General features: G+C 37.1%; 1 protein-coding gene across 1 annotated transcript in view; it reads right to left on the bottom strand.

The window, feature by feature from the left end:
• Positions 1-304: 304 nt before the first annotated feature.
• Positions 305-16,791, bottom strand: part of LOC136828841 (rab-like protein 6) — a 122,729-nt gene continuing 106,242 nt past the window's right edge. Inside the window, exons 13-16 of the mRNA XM_067087115.1 lie at positions 11,646-11,821; positions 9,191-9,439; positions 5,672-5,836; positions 305-3,100 (exon numbers count right to left, since the gene is read on the bottom strand). Of these exons, the coding sequence (XP_066943216.1) occupies positions 2,921-3,100; positions 5,672-5,836; positions 9,191-9,439; positions 11,646-11,821 (770 nt within the window). The 3' untranslated portion in view covers positions 305-2,920. The remainder of the gene's footprint in view (positions 3,101-5,671; positions 5,837-9,190; positions 9,440-11,645; positions 11,822-16,791) is intronic.

Raw genomic sequence — 16,791 nt, 5'->3', positions numbered from 1 at the left:
TGAAAGATCAATGGAAAAGATGCATATTCGTTATGTTGACGTTTGTATAATATATGTGAATATAGAGTACAGTACAATGTAGGCTACACTATCATAAATGTATACAATATACCATAGTGTAGGCTAAGCTAATTCTTGTTTGTTATTCAATTTCTCTTTGTATTGAATTATCATAAGTCACTTTACATGAACCTCCAGAATTAGCTGATATTAATGATTACTATATCATGTATGTATAGAGTATACTTTATAGTGTAGGGTAGGCTACCATATATGTATACTGTACATGGTACTGAATACCCTAGTGTAGGCTAGGCTGTGTTTGAGATACATTTTGGTATTTCTTACGTTTTTACCAACAAACGATAGGTTTTTTTTTTGGAACCTAACCCCATTGTAAGTAGGCTAACACCTGTATAAGCATTTTTAGTTTGTTCTGTGTGTGTTTGAACTATCAAAATAGGCAGTTCTAAGTGTTTTTAGAAGGGTTCTAAGTATTTGCGGGTTTTAGCTTTTTGCGGGGGGGGGGTTATGCATCCCCCACGAATACAGGGATTTACTGTACTGACTTTGAAGGAAACATAATATATAAAGTAACTGGATGAACAAACATGTTACTTGGAAAAACATTTGATAAACACATCTGGTATGGATGAAACAGTCAAAAAGTGACACCTTTGGTAGGTGAGGCAGTGAGGATACCCCTACTGGGAAATGTTACAACTATTATCCAACTAGTATCACTTTGCTCATGTCAAGATCCATTCAGCATTCAATTGGTCCATTATGTACTACCATCAAGATAATTACAAGTAAGAGAGACTGCAACCCATACGAACAAAAGAAATTGATCACTTAAACATTCACTACAATTTCACTATAAAGAGTTACAGGACTGTACTCAGAATAGGGTCTGCTGAGTTTTTCCAAAGCAAACATTCAACTAGCTTTTATCAAGAATTAGTTCATGATATATTCATCATTATTCAATAGTCTGAACTCAATATTCTTTTCATATTTAAGTCTGTGTCTACTTGAACTAAATTATAAGAAAATAACAAATACCTCTAGATAATAACACCATAAAAACTGAAAATTAAGTAACTTCATCTGACATGTACATTTTAAGTTATGAACACGAAAAGTATGAACAAAATTAAAGTCCCATCAACAAGGTGTCATGCTAGTATGCTAGTCAAGTCTAGTAACAAGAGATTCAAGACTCACATACCACTTGAAGAGAGGAGAGTAATGATCGATGCTTCACAGTAAAGATTGCTTCATAAAGATTTTTCAGTTGAATAGTGCCAACTACTAAATCTACTTGCTTTGAGTTCACCACATTTGTCACACTTATGAATGTCAATAACCTCCTAAAAAATTCTTTCAGCACACTTGGTTTTCCTGAAGGGCAAAATGCCAAAGCAATGCTACAAACACTTGAAGATCAAATACAACAAATACTCCTGTGCTGCTATGGTTGATGGCAGTACCCTGTTTAAGCTCCTACTACCAACCAAGACTTATCAACAAGATGTTCTTGGGGAAAATTACTCAGAATGTTAAAAAACACACAAAGTATATAGTGGACCAGAGAAAGCAATCAAGAGCTTGAAAAAGAAAGAGATTAGAAATGGAATCAAGTATCAATTATCATAAACCGACTCTTATTTCATCATGAATCAGAAACCTGATACCTGTCCCTGCTGTCCTTCAGTATACAGCTATTAACCCTTCAGGAGATTACTCTCTGAACACAATAACATACTTATGAGATAAGATAGAAAATACATCCTGCCCAAAAGAGAGAGACCTGTCTAATCTATTCTTCTTCAGATATAAAACTTCACTGCATTGTACTGCTGTTTGCATTAGCAACAGATAATGTTGAAAATTGTAATCAACTTGTAATAAAATAAAGATTCTGAAAAAATGGCAACATCTAGGTGGAAAAATCTAAGTATGTATTCACTTTCATGATGGTACAAATCCCTCACAACATTGACATACTCTCAATATTACATGAATTTGATTCCTTCTGAATAAAACAGCAATTCCTATTCTCCTTAACTTGCATCATCCTTCATATTTCGTTACAAAAACTATTTGACTTATGTTGACAAGATAAACTTCCTTTTATATCATTAAATAATGTAGGAATATGTTCAACTGTGTATAAATAAGTTTTAATTTTGCCCATATAAATGCACACCATTATATAAGAGAAACTATTATTATACAAATATGGATTCTATACAATTAACAAAAGACTTACAAAACATAAACTAATGTGCTTTATACGATGGCTTAATACATGTAGCAGATTCATAAGAATTCATGCCACTATAAAACCAAATAACATACTCTTACTTAAACTGTACCAATACCTAGGTGAAAAGGAGATTATGTCATATTGTGCCAATAATCTACACATCCTGTATCTTTAACAATAAAACTTTATTCCTTAATCAAAATACAATACAGTGTGCAAACAAATGGCCTAAATCAATATCTAATTTCACTAAAGTCAATAAATTTAACTTAGTCATGTCTTTGTCTTCCCATAAATATTGTATATCTCTTGATAACAGTCACAATCTGACATATATCTCCACACCTAGAGGCACTTTTATCACTCGCCACCCTCTTCTAATAGCAAAAGCCTATAAGAGCTTCTCTAATTATAGTAGACATTTACAAAATTTATAATGGCATCTTTTAATAACTTAGTTTTGTTACTTGAACAAACAAGGCATAATATTTGGGACAGAGCTGAAAGGTAATCAAATGGCTAAAGTCTTGATCTACCTGACAGCCACCTATACCTATGAGAGATTTATGATCACACAACGCAACTTTCATCAGTCTAGCTATGTCTTGTGGAACTGTATCAATAAATAAGCAAATACCCTTGAAATGTTTAGATGGCTTCATAAGCTTCATCAAATTCCTTCTCCGGAGAGCCTCCAAAGAACTCCTCTAATTCATCCTTTTCTTTATCTCTCTTCTTCTTTTTCTTCTTCTTTTCTCCATCTTTTTCCACATCTTTGGTTTTATCTTTACTCTTCTTCTTGTGCTTTTTCCCAGATTTCTCATCATCCTGAAAAGTTAATTTCACCTATAAATCAACAAACATCAAAAGATGAAAATCAAGATTAAAAGATAAGTGTACAAGGGCTTCAATGAGGTCAGAACATGAATAAAGAATAACAAATACCCTTTGACAATCCACAGACAAAAGTACTATTTTATACAAAAAATAGTTTCATTACAAACTATTTCATTAAAAATGCTTACATTACAATAGAATTCCTTAATATTAAATAACCAACAAAAGCTACAAAATTCCAAGATTAGGATTTAACATTACCTAATAGCCCTTGAATTTTGCTATTATTTAACATATACTGTATTCAGACTTTAACATACTGTATCAGCTTACACTTGTATCACCTTAATTTTCTTCAAATACCTTTTGGCACAGTATTGGCAATAGTATGGTATTCTGCTAATGTTTCGGAAGTTTAGCTGTCCTGTAAGCCTCCTATACCACAGTGCTTATGTAGCTGGCCATGTATACCTTGCAATACTGCTGGACTTTGAAATTACAACTCTTACAGCAGTTTTTGCTTTCCATGTTGCAAAATGATGCAGTACTCTCAGAAAAGATTTTGAGGGAACTAGTAAGAGTGCAGTATATTGGGCTAAAGTCTAGCATATCCGAGAATTTATTGATAGGCTGACCTCCGACCACCAAACATGCAACCCCTGGAAATGCATAGTGAACTTGCACCAATCTTTAGAATTTTGAATAACTAAGAAAACTGCACTTCTTGTTACTTCATTAACCCACACTATATTGTCTTTTTGGGTCTCAGTGTGACCCACTGTTGTTCCCTTCAGAATCTTAAGGATACAGGCAGTCCCCAGTTAACAGCGGGGATTCTGTTCCCAGCTGAGCGCCGCTAGATAACGCCAATAAACCACTTAATGGCGCTGTTAACCGTATATCGGTGCTGATAACCGGTTACCAGCACTGATAAACCACTTACCAACGGTGATCAACTGCTTACCAGCGCCGAAAATTGCTTACCATCGCCGAAAATCCGGTTAACAACATTGCTAGCTGCTAAGCGGGTACTGCCTATAGTTGAAAGTTCCAGCAACAGTTACAATTGCTTATGAGCCTATGTCCCAATAGCATATGGAATTCCAGGTTGGTCAGTCATCCAATAGTCACTTAATTTAACCATGTATTCATTGGTGGTCATAAATCCAAGTACTAACCAAACTCAAGCATTTCATAGTTTCACTAAATGGGAGGCCAGTGTATCTGCAAACATATTAGTGCCCTTAACTTTTGGCCAAATCATAACTAACTCTAAGTTACACCATATTAAAGCTTTGTTTGAAGCTTCTGAATTGCCATTTTTTTTATGACTGCTGTAACCCCGTAATCAACCACTCCTTTCTTAAGTGATAAATGTGACAAGGGAATTATTCTCAGGGGGGTTTTTATTGCCATGTTACTTGCAAAGTTGTCTGGCCTTCTATTGCCTTCTATTCTGATGTGTGCTGACACTCAGTTCACATTTAGTTGACTACCACAGCAGCTTACCTCAATGTATTTTGGAGTTATTAAAAATGATAAAACTCTCTCAAAACCAAGTAAAATTTTTTCAGTCACACCAACATGGCATACAGTTCAGGAGTATATATCAAGGACAGACTTCTAAATAAGAGCCACTGCATTCAGCATCAAGATAACCAGCTCCCAAGTAACAAAAACATTATACTCCCTCCAAGGCCTGCCATTAAACTAAAGAGAGTCTTCTCTGTCTTTCACCATTTGCTCATTTATATGTTTTTTTTTTTTTTTTTACATAACCAGATGAAAGTAAATCTAAACAATGCTATACATATATTGAGGAAAGTGCTATAGCCTGACAAAAATAAACTGTACATAAGGATACTAACAAAACCAGCATGCATTACTTACACCAGTGTTAGTAGCAGCAGTTAAAATAGATTGGAATGATGATAGGAATACAATCGAAATTCCTCACAAAAGAGAAGGTAGGGGTTCAGTATATGAGTAAGATGGAAGCACACTTAAAAAAAATAACTATGGAAAATTACCTACACATTGAGGAACAGGACAAACATGGAAATAATACACCCTCATGCACCAAATGAGTGTGACTGTATAAAATTCATGAGAAAACACGGTGATCAAGCGCACTTTATATATTTTTCCAAGAGTGAAATGAATCACTTCATATGAACATAAATTTGTGGATTCCACAATCCTATTAAAAAACTGTTTTCATGTCTGGTTTTCAATAATGTTGAAGTAATCTTTGATAATCTTACTGTATTTTTACTTAAATTAATAAAAAAAACTCTAAGATGACCTTTATAGCATGAATGACTCTTCTGTGAATATACTTTTTAACTATACCTTACTATTTACTTACAACTATCCACCATCCAAAAATTTCTGTTAAACAGAGCATTGTAACAGCCTGATTTTCAAACCCTTAAAATTATTCTTCAGTATTGAATAAAGGAAAGCTATTATTCTTAAGAACACTGGTAAAATGAAATTTTTTTCATTTCAGCAAGATATAACATTTATTTCACCCCTACACCTCAGATAGCTGTTACTCACCTTTTCCTTTTTTTCCTTGTCTTTTTTCTTATGCTTCTTTTTTCGCTCTGAAGACTCCAGTGGACTATCACTCCTTGAAGTGCTACAGCTGTGGTGATTCATTTTGTCAATTCCTTTTCGTAACTCTCCCACAGAACCTGTTGACAAAGAAAGCATTAAATCCATCTAAATGTTTTTATTATCATATCCCTTTCCATTAAGTAAACTGTACATGTATTTAATGATATTCCTTTCCATTAAAATGAGACCATATGAGTAATAACATCTCTTACCTGGCTTGAAACTTTTGTGGAACTGAGAATTTTTTTTAGTCTTTTGTCAACTTCCAACATAATCTTTCTTGAATCAAATCCAGTTAAGATTTGGAATACTTACACTGCTATACAGTATCTGACATCAATAATAAATGTGATAAATTACACTCTTGGTGTCCCTATCCTTTTTTGCTGAAAGGCAAATTAAAACAGATACTACTACACCATCCTTGGAATCCTATGGGCCAGGCCTCAAATTCCCAATTTTATTTATTTATTTACTTTTTTTTTGGTTTATCAGTCATCCTATTGGACTGGGTGGTTTTTACAGTGTGGGGTTCTGGGTTGCATCCTGCCTTCGTAGGAGTCCAGCACTTTTCTCACTATATGCGCTGTTTCTAACAGCACACTCTTCTACATACGTCCTGGAACTACTTCGGCTTCTAGTTTTTCCAGGTTCCTTTTCAGGGATCTTGGGATCATGCCTAGTGTTCCTATGAAAATTACGGGTACAATTTCCACTGGCATATCCCATATCCTTCTTATTTCTATTTTCAGGTCTTGATACTTATCAATTTTTTCTCATTCTTTTTAATCTACTCTGCTGTCCCATGGTATTGCAACATCAGAGAGTGATACTTTTTTCTTGATTTTGTCAATTAGCGTCAAGTCTGGTCTATTGGGATGTATCACCCTATGTGTTCTGATGCCACAGTCCAGAGGATCTTTGCCTGATTGTTTTTTATCACTCCCTCAGGTTGATGTTTGTACCACTTATTACTGCTAGCTAGCTGGTGTTTCTTGCACAGGCTCTAGTGGAGGGTTTTTGCTACTGAATCATGCCTCTTTTTGTACTGGTTCTGTGCAAGTGCCAGACATTCGCTTGCTATGTGGTTTATGGTCTCATCTTTCATATTGCACTTCCCACATATGGGTGAGATGTTATTTACATCTATTGTTCTTTGAACATATCTTGTTCTTAGGGCCTGATCTTGTGCCGCTGTTAGCATTCCTTCTGTTCCTCTTTGAGCTCTCCCCTCTGTAGCCATTGCCATGTTTCAATGCTAACCAGTTCTTTAGTCTGTCTCATGTACTGTCCATGCATTGGTTTGCTGTGCCATTCCTCTGTTCTGTTTTTCATTCTCCTGTCTCTGTATATTTTTGGGTCTTCATCTACTTTTATCAGTACTTCTTCCCATGCACTTCTTAGCCACTTGTCTTCACTGGTTTTCAGATACTGACCCAGTGCTCTGATCTCGATGTTGACACAGTCCTTTTTGCTCAGTAGACCTCTCCCTCCTTCCTTTCATGTTATGTATAGTCAGTCTGTATTTGCTCTTGGGTGTGGTGCTTTGTGTATTGTTATGTGTTTCCTAGTTTTCTGGTCTATGCTGCAGAGTTCAGCCTTCATCCATTCCACTACTCCTGTGCTGTATCTGATTACTGGTACTACCCTTGTGTTTATGGCTTTCGTCATGTTTCTGGCATTGAGTTTAGACTTGAGTATCTTCTTAAGTGCATATATTCTTTCCTGATCATGTCCTTCATCTCTTGGTGTTTTATATCCACTCCTTCTATTATTCCCTGGTATTTGTATCCTCTCTCATCTATGTGTCTGATGCTATTCCCGTCTGGTAGCTTTATCCCTTCAGTCCTTGTCACTTTGCCTTTTGTATGTTGACCAAGGAACATTTTTCTATTCCAAATTCCATCCTGATCTCCCCAGATACAGTTCTTACAGTCTGGATTAGGGTATCTATTTCCTTGATGCTCTTAACATACAGCTCGATGTTGTCCATGGACATCAGATGGTTAATTATGTTGCCTCCTTTCTTGAGCTGGTATCCAGAATTCATGGGGATCATGGCTACTACAAAGAGTAGTGGGGACAGTGAGTTGCCTTGAAAGATCCCTCTCCTGATGTTAACCTCTGCTAGTCTTATCCCAGATCTTGTAAGTACTGTATTCCAGTTGTGCATTGTATTTTTTAGAAAGCTGATGGTGTTTTCCTCTGCCCCATATATTTTCAGGCATTCTATTAGCCGTGTGTGCAGTATCATGTCGAAGGTTTTCTTGTAGTCAATCCATGCCATGCTTAGGTTGGTTGCCTTCTCTTACTAATCTTCATTACCATTTTGTCTATCAGGAGCTGGTCTTTTGTGCCCCTACACTTCCTTATGCAGCCTTTCTGTTGGTGGAGGATGGTGTTTGTATCCTCTAGGTAGTTGTATAGCCTTTCGCTGATGATACCTGTTAGTAACTTCCACATTACTGGTAGGCAGGTGATAGGCCTGTAGTTTCTTGCTATATTTCCCTTGTTTTTGTCTTTCTGTACTGAGGATGTTCTCCCTGTGGTCATCCATTTCGGTGTATGGTATGGTGGTTTGTGATACAATGCTGGAGTTGTTCTGCTATTCTTGGGTGTAGGGCCTTGAAGTTTCTGAGCCAGTATCCATGGACTTCATCGGGACCTGGGGCTTTCCAGTTGGGCATTTTCTTTAGTTGGTGTCTGATTGTGTCTGCAGTGATTTTGGCACATCTTTGCTTTATTCTCCCCATTTCTTTTGCCTTGACTTCCTAGAGCCATGCTGCATGTTTGTTGTGTGATACTGGATTGCTCCATGTTTTCCCAGAGTCTCTTACTTGGCTCAGCTTCAGGAATTTCCTGGTGGTTGTCTTCCCCAGTCAACCCTCTTAGTTGACTGTATAGTCTTTTCTGGTTGGTTCCGAGTTGTTCTGGTGATATCCTTTATTCCTGTTCATGTACCATTGGATCTTATGTGCTTTAGCATTAAGCCTCTGTTTTATATCTTCTATTGTGTTTAGTCCCTTCTCCTGTACTTTGTATTTCTCGTTCAGTTCCTCTCTTGTTTTCTTGCTTCTTAGCCTCTTTTCTGCCATCTCTTTCAGTTTACTCAAGTCAGAGTTCATCGCCATGATTTGTTTTTCCAGGCGCCTTTTCCAAGGAGGTTGCTGATTTGGTTTCTGTTGGGTTGGTTGTGATGGTAATAGTGGTAGTGGTGTTGGTGTTGTGGTGTTTGCATCCCCATGAGTTCTACTACTACTAGTCTTGCCCCTGTGTACGCAAGGTTATTTGTTTCTATGACACCAGTGGTTTGTATTAGTCTCATTATTTCATTAAATTCACTTGTTTCCCCCTTAGTTTCTTTGTGTTGTAGGCTTTCAATGAGGGGATCTTTGTTCTTTCTGTATCTGGCTTCATCCATTGTCTGACCTTTTCCACTCATCCTGACCTCTCTGTTACATCTTTGGTATTTCCTCCTGTGCCGTTGTTTGGTAGCTCATCACTCCTGTCGTCTTCTGTGGTATCGTCTCTTAGTTCATCTTCTTGTCCTTCGTTGCTGGATGTTATTTCTTTCTCCAGTTCCTCTCTTTCTCTTGTGGAGAGACAGTTCTTTCTCTTTATATTTCTTACTTGGTCTGCCAGCCTCTGTTCTGTTTGAGAGGTTATTTCTCTTATTCCAGATGCTGACCAATCTTCTATATCCTCTTTCTGTCAGGTTGCTTCTGATTTAGCATCTCCATATTTCCTTATTTTCTTCTCTTGTCCATTTCTTCTTCTGGTTTGCCTCTGCAGCTCCAGTCTCTGGTTGCTGGTTACTGTCGTTGTGGTGGTCAGTTGCTGGATGACAACCTCCAAGTACCTGACCGTCCTCCCCACTCATTGGGCTGTATACGTAGCTGCCAGGCAAAACTCCTCTGTTGCCAGAGGTTCCATATATGTCTTTGTCAGTTTAATCTTTCATTTCTTTCCATCACTGCTGAGTTTGGCTATTTAGCCCATAGCTGGACCCTACCCCACCAGGGATAGATACTCATTTACAGCTGAGTAGACTGATGAAATTGTGGTAAAAGATCCTTTCCCAAATAATCAATGCCGAGGTGAGAGGGTCACCCATCCAGAGACTGACCAGCCCCAATGTTGCTTAACCAGTCCAGTGATGAGCTAAATCACTCTGCCACGGCACCCATATTATTATTATTATTATTATTATTATTATTATTATTATTATTATTCAGTAGATGTAACCTATTCATATGGTACAAACCCACAGGGGCCATTGACTTGAAATTCAAGCTTCCAAAGAATATGACGTTCATTAGGGAGAGGTAAGAGGAAGTAAAGGGAAACAGAGAAAGAAGAGATCCCACTTATTAAAAAAGAAAAAATTAATTAATAAATATATAGATAAAAATGTATTAAAATGCAAGTAATGCATTGCATTTTCCCTTGAACTACTGAAGTTCCAACTGCACGACATTGCTGGGAGGCTGTTCCACATTCCAACGGTGTGAGGAATAAAGGACCTCTGGAACTGAGAAGTTCGACAACAAGGCACATTTACTCTATATTGGTGCTGCCTCTCAGTGAGTCTGGTTGCTCTCAGCAGATAAAGGGGATCAGGGATCAATTGTGAATGTGAAAGACCTCTCTTGAAATACAACTTATGAAAAAGTGACAAACGAGACCATCCCGTAAAGGAAGTACAAATGACCTAAAACAAGTTGCATTGATTTTATCACTGTTATAAATATATGAGGCCTTATGTACATTACCTAACTTTCATGCAGCATTTGCTGAAACTTTCACTAGATGTTTCTCAAAAGTTAGATGTGAGTCAAAAGTTACACCTAGAATAGTTAAAAGCTTCAGACTCAATCAACAAAGTCCCACCCACCTGAAGGGGAGGATGAGGTGGAAAATCAGTACGAGATCTGCGAATTAACAGTGTTTTTGTTTTACTGGAGTTCAGCCTCATACCCCACTGACTACACCATTCCCCGATCCGGTCCATATATGAAGACTTTAAACAATCTTGTTTTCCAGGTGAACAACCAAACCACTTGTATACACTAAAAATAACAGTGGACCAAGAACACTGCCCAGTGGAACTCCAGACACAATAGGTTTTGGTTCACTAAAGATCCTGTCCACAGCAACTTGCTGCTGCCTACCTGTAAGGAAATCTCCAAGTAATCCTAAAACATATCCACCCACTCCAAGATTCTGAAGTTTATAAATAAGTGCCTTGTACTGTACTTATTTATAAACTACATACAGCTGCTTCCTGTATGCATACTGACTATCAACTAACAATCCTTTAGATTCCACATAATTCCACATACTTATATAGTGGCTTAAAAATATGTTTTTCTTCAACTTTGAGGATCACAGGGAGAATAGAGATTGGCCTGTAGTTACTGCAGTCTGCAGATATGCCACTCTTTGGAGCAAGCAATGTATTACTAAGCTTGCACTCATTCACAAAGATACTATGTTGACATAAAAATCTATGAAACCTAGTAATCTTGGGAGACAACACACTAAAAACTTTTTTAAAAACAAAGGGAAGAAACCATAAAGATTTTTTCCACCCCAGCTATCAAGATTATCCAGAATTTTCCTAACATCCCTGGAGCAAAATGCAAATTTTGTAAGAACAGGTTCAGGATAACAAGTATCATGGAGAGGGACATACTCAGCTGATTGCTTAGCTTCAAAAGCTCGATGAAGCAGTTTGGCCTTTTCCTTATGGCCTGTAACCAATAGCCCATCATCTCTTAGTTAGTAGTGGTGGAATGGTAAATGAGCCTGACCCAAAGATAGATGATGCCAATTTGGTCCACCACAGATAAGGCTCAATAATTCCTTCAAATTTCATCTTCAAGGAATTATTGTAATTTCTCTTGGCTGTTACTCTCGGCTGTATGGTAAGTTCCATTCGCAGAGTGGTGAGACTTAACAAAAATGGTGTCATTTTAATTTGAACAATTTTTTCTCCATGCACTGAATTTGGTCTGTTTGTCATGGTAGGCTCATCTACATGTATCATCAAACCATGGCTGATCATGTGTCCAAATTTTGATGACCTTTCTAGGGACATATTAAAATAGCCATTAGCATTTTATTTAACTTCTTCTTGGGATCAGGATCTAATATAGCAACTGAAATATTAAGTGACTGATAAGCTTCAATAATGCAATTCCAATTGGGTCTGAATTTCAGCCAGACTGTTTTTCCAATGGTGGAATTAGGAATATACTGATTAACCCTTTAACGCCAAAGCCCTATTTACAAAAACATCTCCCATATGCCGGCGGCGTTCGGTGAGTTAGCGCCAAAGCGGAAAAAAAGTTTTTTCAAAAAATCACAGCACGCTTAGTTTTCAAGATTAAGAGTTCATTTTTGGCTCATGTAAGAGTTTTAGCTTATAATTGCATTTTTTGACCATTTCGGTCGAGTTAAAGTTGACCGAAGCTTGAAATTTTGGCAGTTATCGTGATTTATATGAAAATATTTCAAAACTGGTAAAAGCTACAACCATGAGTTATTTTCTGTTGTACTGTATTCTACATGAAATTGCACACATTTCCATATATAAAACTTTATGTAACGACTAATATAAAACAGTGCAAACATTACGACAACGTGACGAAAGAATTTCTGGCGCGGACGTAAGGAAAAAGTTTTTTTCAAAAATTCACCATAAATTGAAATATTGTGCTAGAGACTTCCAATTTGTTGCAAAATGAAGGTAAATGATTGAATATTACTAGATTGTAAGAGTTTTAGCTTAAAATTGCGTTTTTTACCATTTCAGTCGAGTCAAAGTTGACCGAAGGTTGAAATTTGGGCAGTTATCGTGGTTTATATGAAAATATTTCCAAACTGATAAAGCTACAACCATGGTTTGTATTTTTGCTGTATTGTACATGAAATTGCGCACATTTTCATATATAAAACTTTATGTAACGGCTAATATAGAACAGTGCAAAAATTACGACAAAATGACGAAAGAATTTATGAAATTTTCGGCTGAGTTAACACCCGTGAGTAAGAAAAAGTTTTTCAAAATTCACCATAAATCGAAATATTGTGCTAGAGACTTCCAATTTGTTGCAAAATGAAGGTACATGATTGAATATTACTAGAATGTAAGAGTTTTAGCTTACAATTGCGTTTTTCTACCATTTCGGTCGAGTCAAAGTTGACCGAAGGTTGAAATTTTTTGTAGTCGACGTACGGTACGTCCACTTGGCACCCAACAGACAATTTTAGTCGACGTATGATACGTCCAATAGGCGTTTAAGGGTTAACATTACGCGCCATACAATTTGTCTGTATTGAGCATTAAAGTGTTTCCAATACTTCAATGGCCCATAAATGAATTGTGGCAACTAAAGAATTCAGCTCAGCTCAATTGTGGGCATCTTGGGAACTTCAGTATTGTTCTTGCCTTGGAGGGGGAATGTCTTGCTCCTCTCTCTGCCATGACGTCTTTTTATTCATTTGCTCATAAATATAGCCTGGGATTACTGTTGGTTTTAGTTCTTATCTTTTATGGTATGGTGTCAGTTATAGTTGTAATTTTGCAAAGAAATATTAGAAAAAACATATAAATCCAGAAAAGGTTATTGCATTTCCCAATCTCAGTAAATTTACATAAATATTTTACAACAAATATGCTCAGATTTTGTTACTGATTTTAGTTCTTATCTGTTATGATATTGTGTAAGTTGTAATTATAATTTTACAAAATAAAATAAAATAATTTATTAGAACATGTATAACTTGGTAAATTTACTAGTGTTTTGTAAAAGAGGCCCCCCACAGGGTTGTAAATACAGTGAACCTCCCGTATTTGCAGGGGATGCGTCCCACAGCCCCCTGCAAATAGGTCAAATCTGTGAATGCTTAAAACCCCTCTAAAAACACTGCCCATTTTGATAGCTTAAACCAAGAAAAACCCTGTAAAAATGCTTATACCTGAGTATTTTAATAGTTTTATCACAAAAAGTGCATTTATTCATGAAAATTATATGAAAATACAGTAATTAGTGAATATTTCTCAGTGAAAAATACCACGAATGGGCGAATTTTCTGCGAATGATGGCTAGATATGTTCCACAGAGAAACCCGCGAATGCGTGAGTCCGCGAACCATGAGAACGCGAATACGGGGGGTTTACTGTAGTCGCTTTCAACTTCCTGTGGAAGGTAGTGAAAATTTTTTAGAATTGTTTTTTCTTAAATCATGTGCATTTGCATTTCTTCCTTGTTCCATTGATGTGTTTTTTCTTAAACTAGCCAACCTTAAAGTTTGCCTTGTCTGGGGGTGTGCATTATATATAATTAGCCTGCCCCTTAAGAGTTAAACATTTTATAGATATTTTGCTGTATTTACATTTTAATATTAATATTTGAAAATTAGTAAATCATTGTTATAAGCATTTTAGGGGTATATATACTTTAGAGTAATAGTTGTATTGTGGTAATGTAAGGTGACTTTGGGTATTTTGAGTTGATGGTTTGCGGTGTATTTTTGTTTGAAATTATATCAAATTTAGTATGATAATTATGGTATATTTTTGTTTGAACTATTAAATTTGGCAGTGAACTGTTAAAATAGGCAGTTATAAGCAATTTAGTTGAAGGGGTACAGGGTATTTGGCAATTATAAACACTTATAAACATTTTCAGAGGGAATTTTGCGGTGGATTCTGGAACCTATCCCCATGAAAAAGTTGGGGGGCACTGTATAATTTTAGGTACGGTAATTCCAATAATTATTGATTTTATGTATGTACCAACTAACGTAGTCTATAGTTTACATGACTGTTACCTGGTCCTTGGGAAGAGACTGGTGGGTAATCAAAGGTTACAAAAGGTGTAGAAATATACAGTATGGATATCCATTTAGTTTTGTCTTCATTGACTTAAGAAGAATTTGTGAATAAATCCTTTAGGGCAAAGTGATTGTGGTAATTGTTAATTAATATTTTAATACATTATCCCTATTTTGTAAATATGACCCACTGATCATGTTTCCTTTCATCATACTATTGACATGTACTTGTGGCCATCTAGGCCTGGGTTAATTTGAAGTGTTTGCAGCCTATTCAGTGATATAGGTAGCTAACACTAGGTATTTTTTATTAAACACTTGTTCCTTTTATCACTACTGAGCTACTATTACGCACGGACCTACACATTACCTGCGCCAGAGTGCATTGCTCAGTTTGCTTTTTGCCTGTGGAAATGGCTCATAACTACCTGCAATTAGGCAGCCCCTGAAGGAATAAAGGAGAATTTGGTTGGTGGCTGGACCTGTGTGAAATATGCCACATGCTTTTGGTAGCAAGCTTAATTGGTGAAAGACCTCATTTTTAAGCTGCATCTATGAGTTACTGGTTTCAATAGGACTACAGGCAGTCCCCGCTTACTGCTGTCATCAGTTAACAGCGTTTCGGTGTTACAGCTCTTGGATAGCGACTACATTAACCGGATTTTCGGCACTGATCTCTGGTTAATGGCGCCATTAAGTGGGGATTTTGGTGCTGATCTCCGGTTAACAGCACCATTAAGTGGGAATTTCAGCGCCATTCTCCGGTTAACGGCACCGTTAAGTGGGGTTTTCGGCGCTATTATCGCCAATTTTTGGTTAGCGGCAGTTTTTGATTAGTAGCACCCAGTCGGGGACTGAACCCCTGCCATTAACCGGGGACTTCCTACAGCAGAATCCACATTTGGACCAATACTCCAAAAGTAGTGGATTCTAGGAACTTCCACTTCAACCCCACCGAAGGAGACAAAGAGTCTTTCCTTGGGAGGGAGATCACTGGTACCTGACATGAAGCAGATATAGCCACTGAAATTTCCATTTTGAATCCGGGAAATCTAAGGAACAGTCTTCTGCTTTACCTGAGAGAAATACTTCCAGTGAGAATCTTGCCTTTCCCAAGCAGCAATCTTGTGTTGAGGGGACCCTGATAGGGTCCACCAACCCCAGCTGAAGTGTCTGTACCTTCTAGGGGGGGTAACGATTTATCCTGGACTTCTTTACTGCTTGGCAGTGGTGATACAACTACCTTGGCTCCATCAGTTCATGCAGGCATCCCTGATAGGAAATTCCACTTGCTGTACTTTCTGTGCTGCCAGGCAGGTTGATACAACTGCCTTGGCTCAGTGAGTTCATACAGGATTCCAGTGGCTATATCAGCTTCATGTCAGGTACCAGTGACCTCTCTCCCAAGGAAAGACTTCTTGTCTCCATCGGTGGGGTTGAAGTGGGAGTTCCTAGAATCCACTACTTTTGGAGTATTAGCCCAAATGTGGATTCTTCTGTATTCCTATTAAAACCAATAACCTTAGAGACAGCTTAAAAATGAGCTCTTTCTTCAATTAAACTTGGTACCAAAAGCATATGTCCAACCACTAAACAAATTCTCCTTTATTCCTTCAAGGGCTGGCTTATGGCAGGTAGTCATGAGCCATTTCCACAGGCAAAAAGCAAACTGAGCAATTCCCTATAGCGCAGGTAATGTGTAGGTCCATGCATAATAGTAGCTCAGTCGTGATAAAAATAACAAGTGCTTAATAAAAACTACCAAATGTTAGCTACCTATATCACTGAATAGGCTGCAAACACTTCAAATTAACCCAGGCCTCCATGGCCACAAGTACATGTCAATAGTATGATGTAAGGAAACATAGATCAATTGGTCATATTTATAAAATAAGGGTAATGTATTAAAATATTCATTAACAATTACTACACTGACACTGCCTTACAAGGATTTACTCACAAATTCTTCTTAACTCAATTAAGACAAAACTAAACGGATATCCATACTGTATATTTCTATCCCTTTTGTAACCTTTGATTACCCAGCCTATTCTCAAGCACCAGGTAACGGTTATGGAGCCTATAGGCTATGTTAGTTGGTACATACTGTACATAAAATCAATAATTATTGGAATTATCGTACCTAAAATTATACAGTGCTCCCCAACTTTTTTGCGGGGGTAGGTACCAGAACCCACTGCAAAAATGCAAAATCAGCA

Source organism: Macrobrachium rosenbergii, chromosome 3 (genome assembly GCF_040412425.1).
Source record: "Macrobrachium rosenbergii isolate ZJJX-2024 chromosome 3, ASM4041242v1, whole genome shotgun sequence".
Taxonomy (NCBI): domain Eukaryota; kingdom Metazoa; phylum Arthropoda; class Malacostraca; order Decapoda; family Palaemonidae; genus Macrobrachium; species Macrobrachium rosenbergii.
The sequence above is the reverse complement of the archived record's forward strand: the minus strand, read 5'-3'. Positions and strand labels throughout refer to the sequence as shown.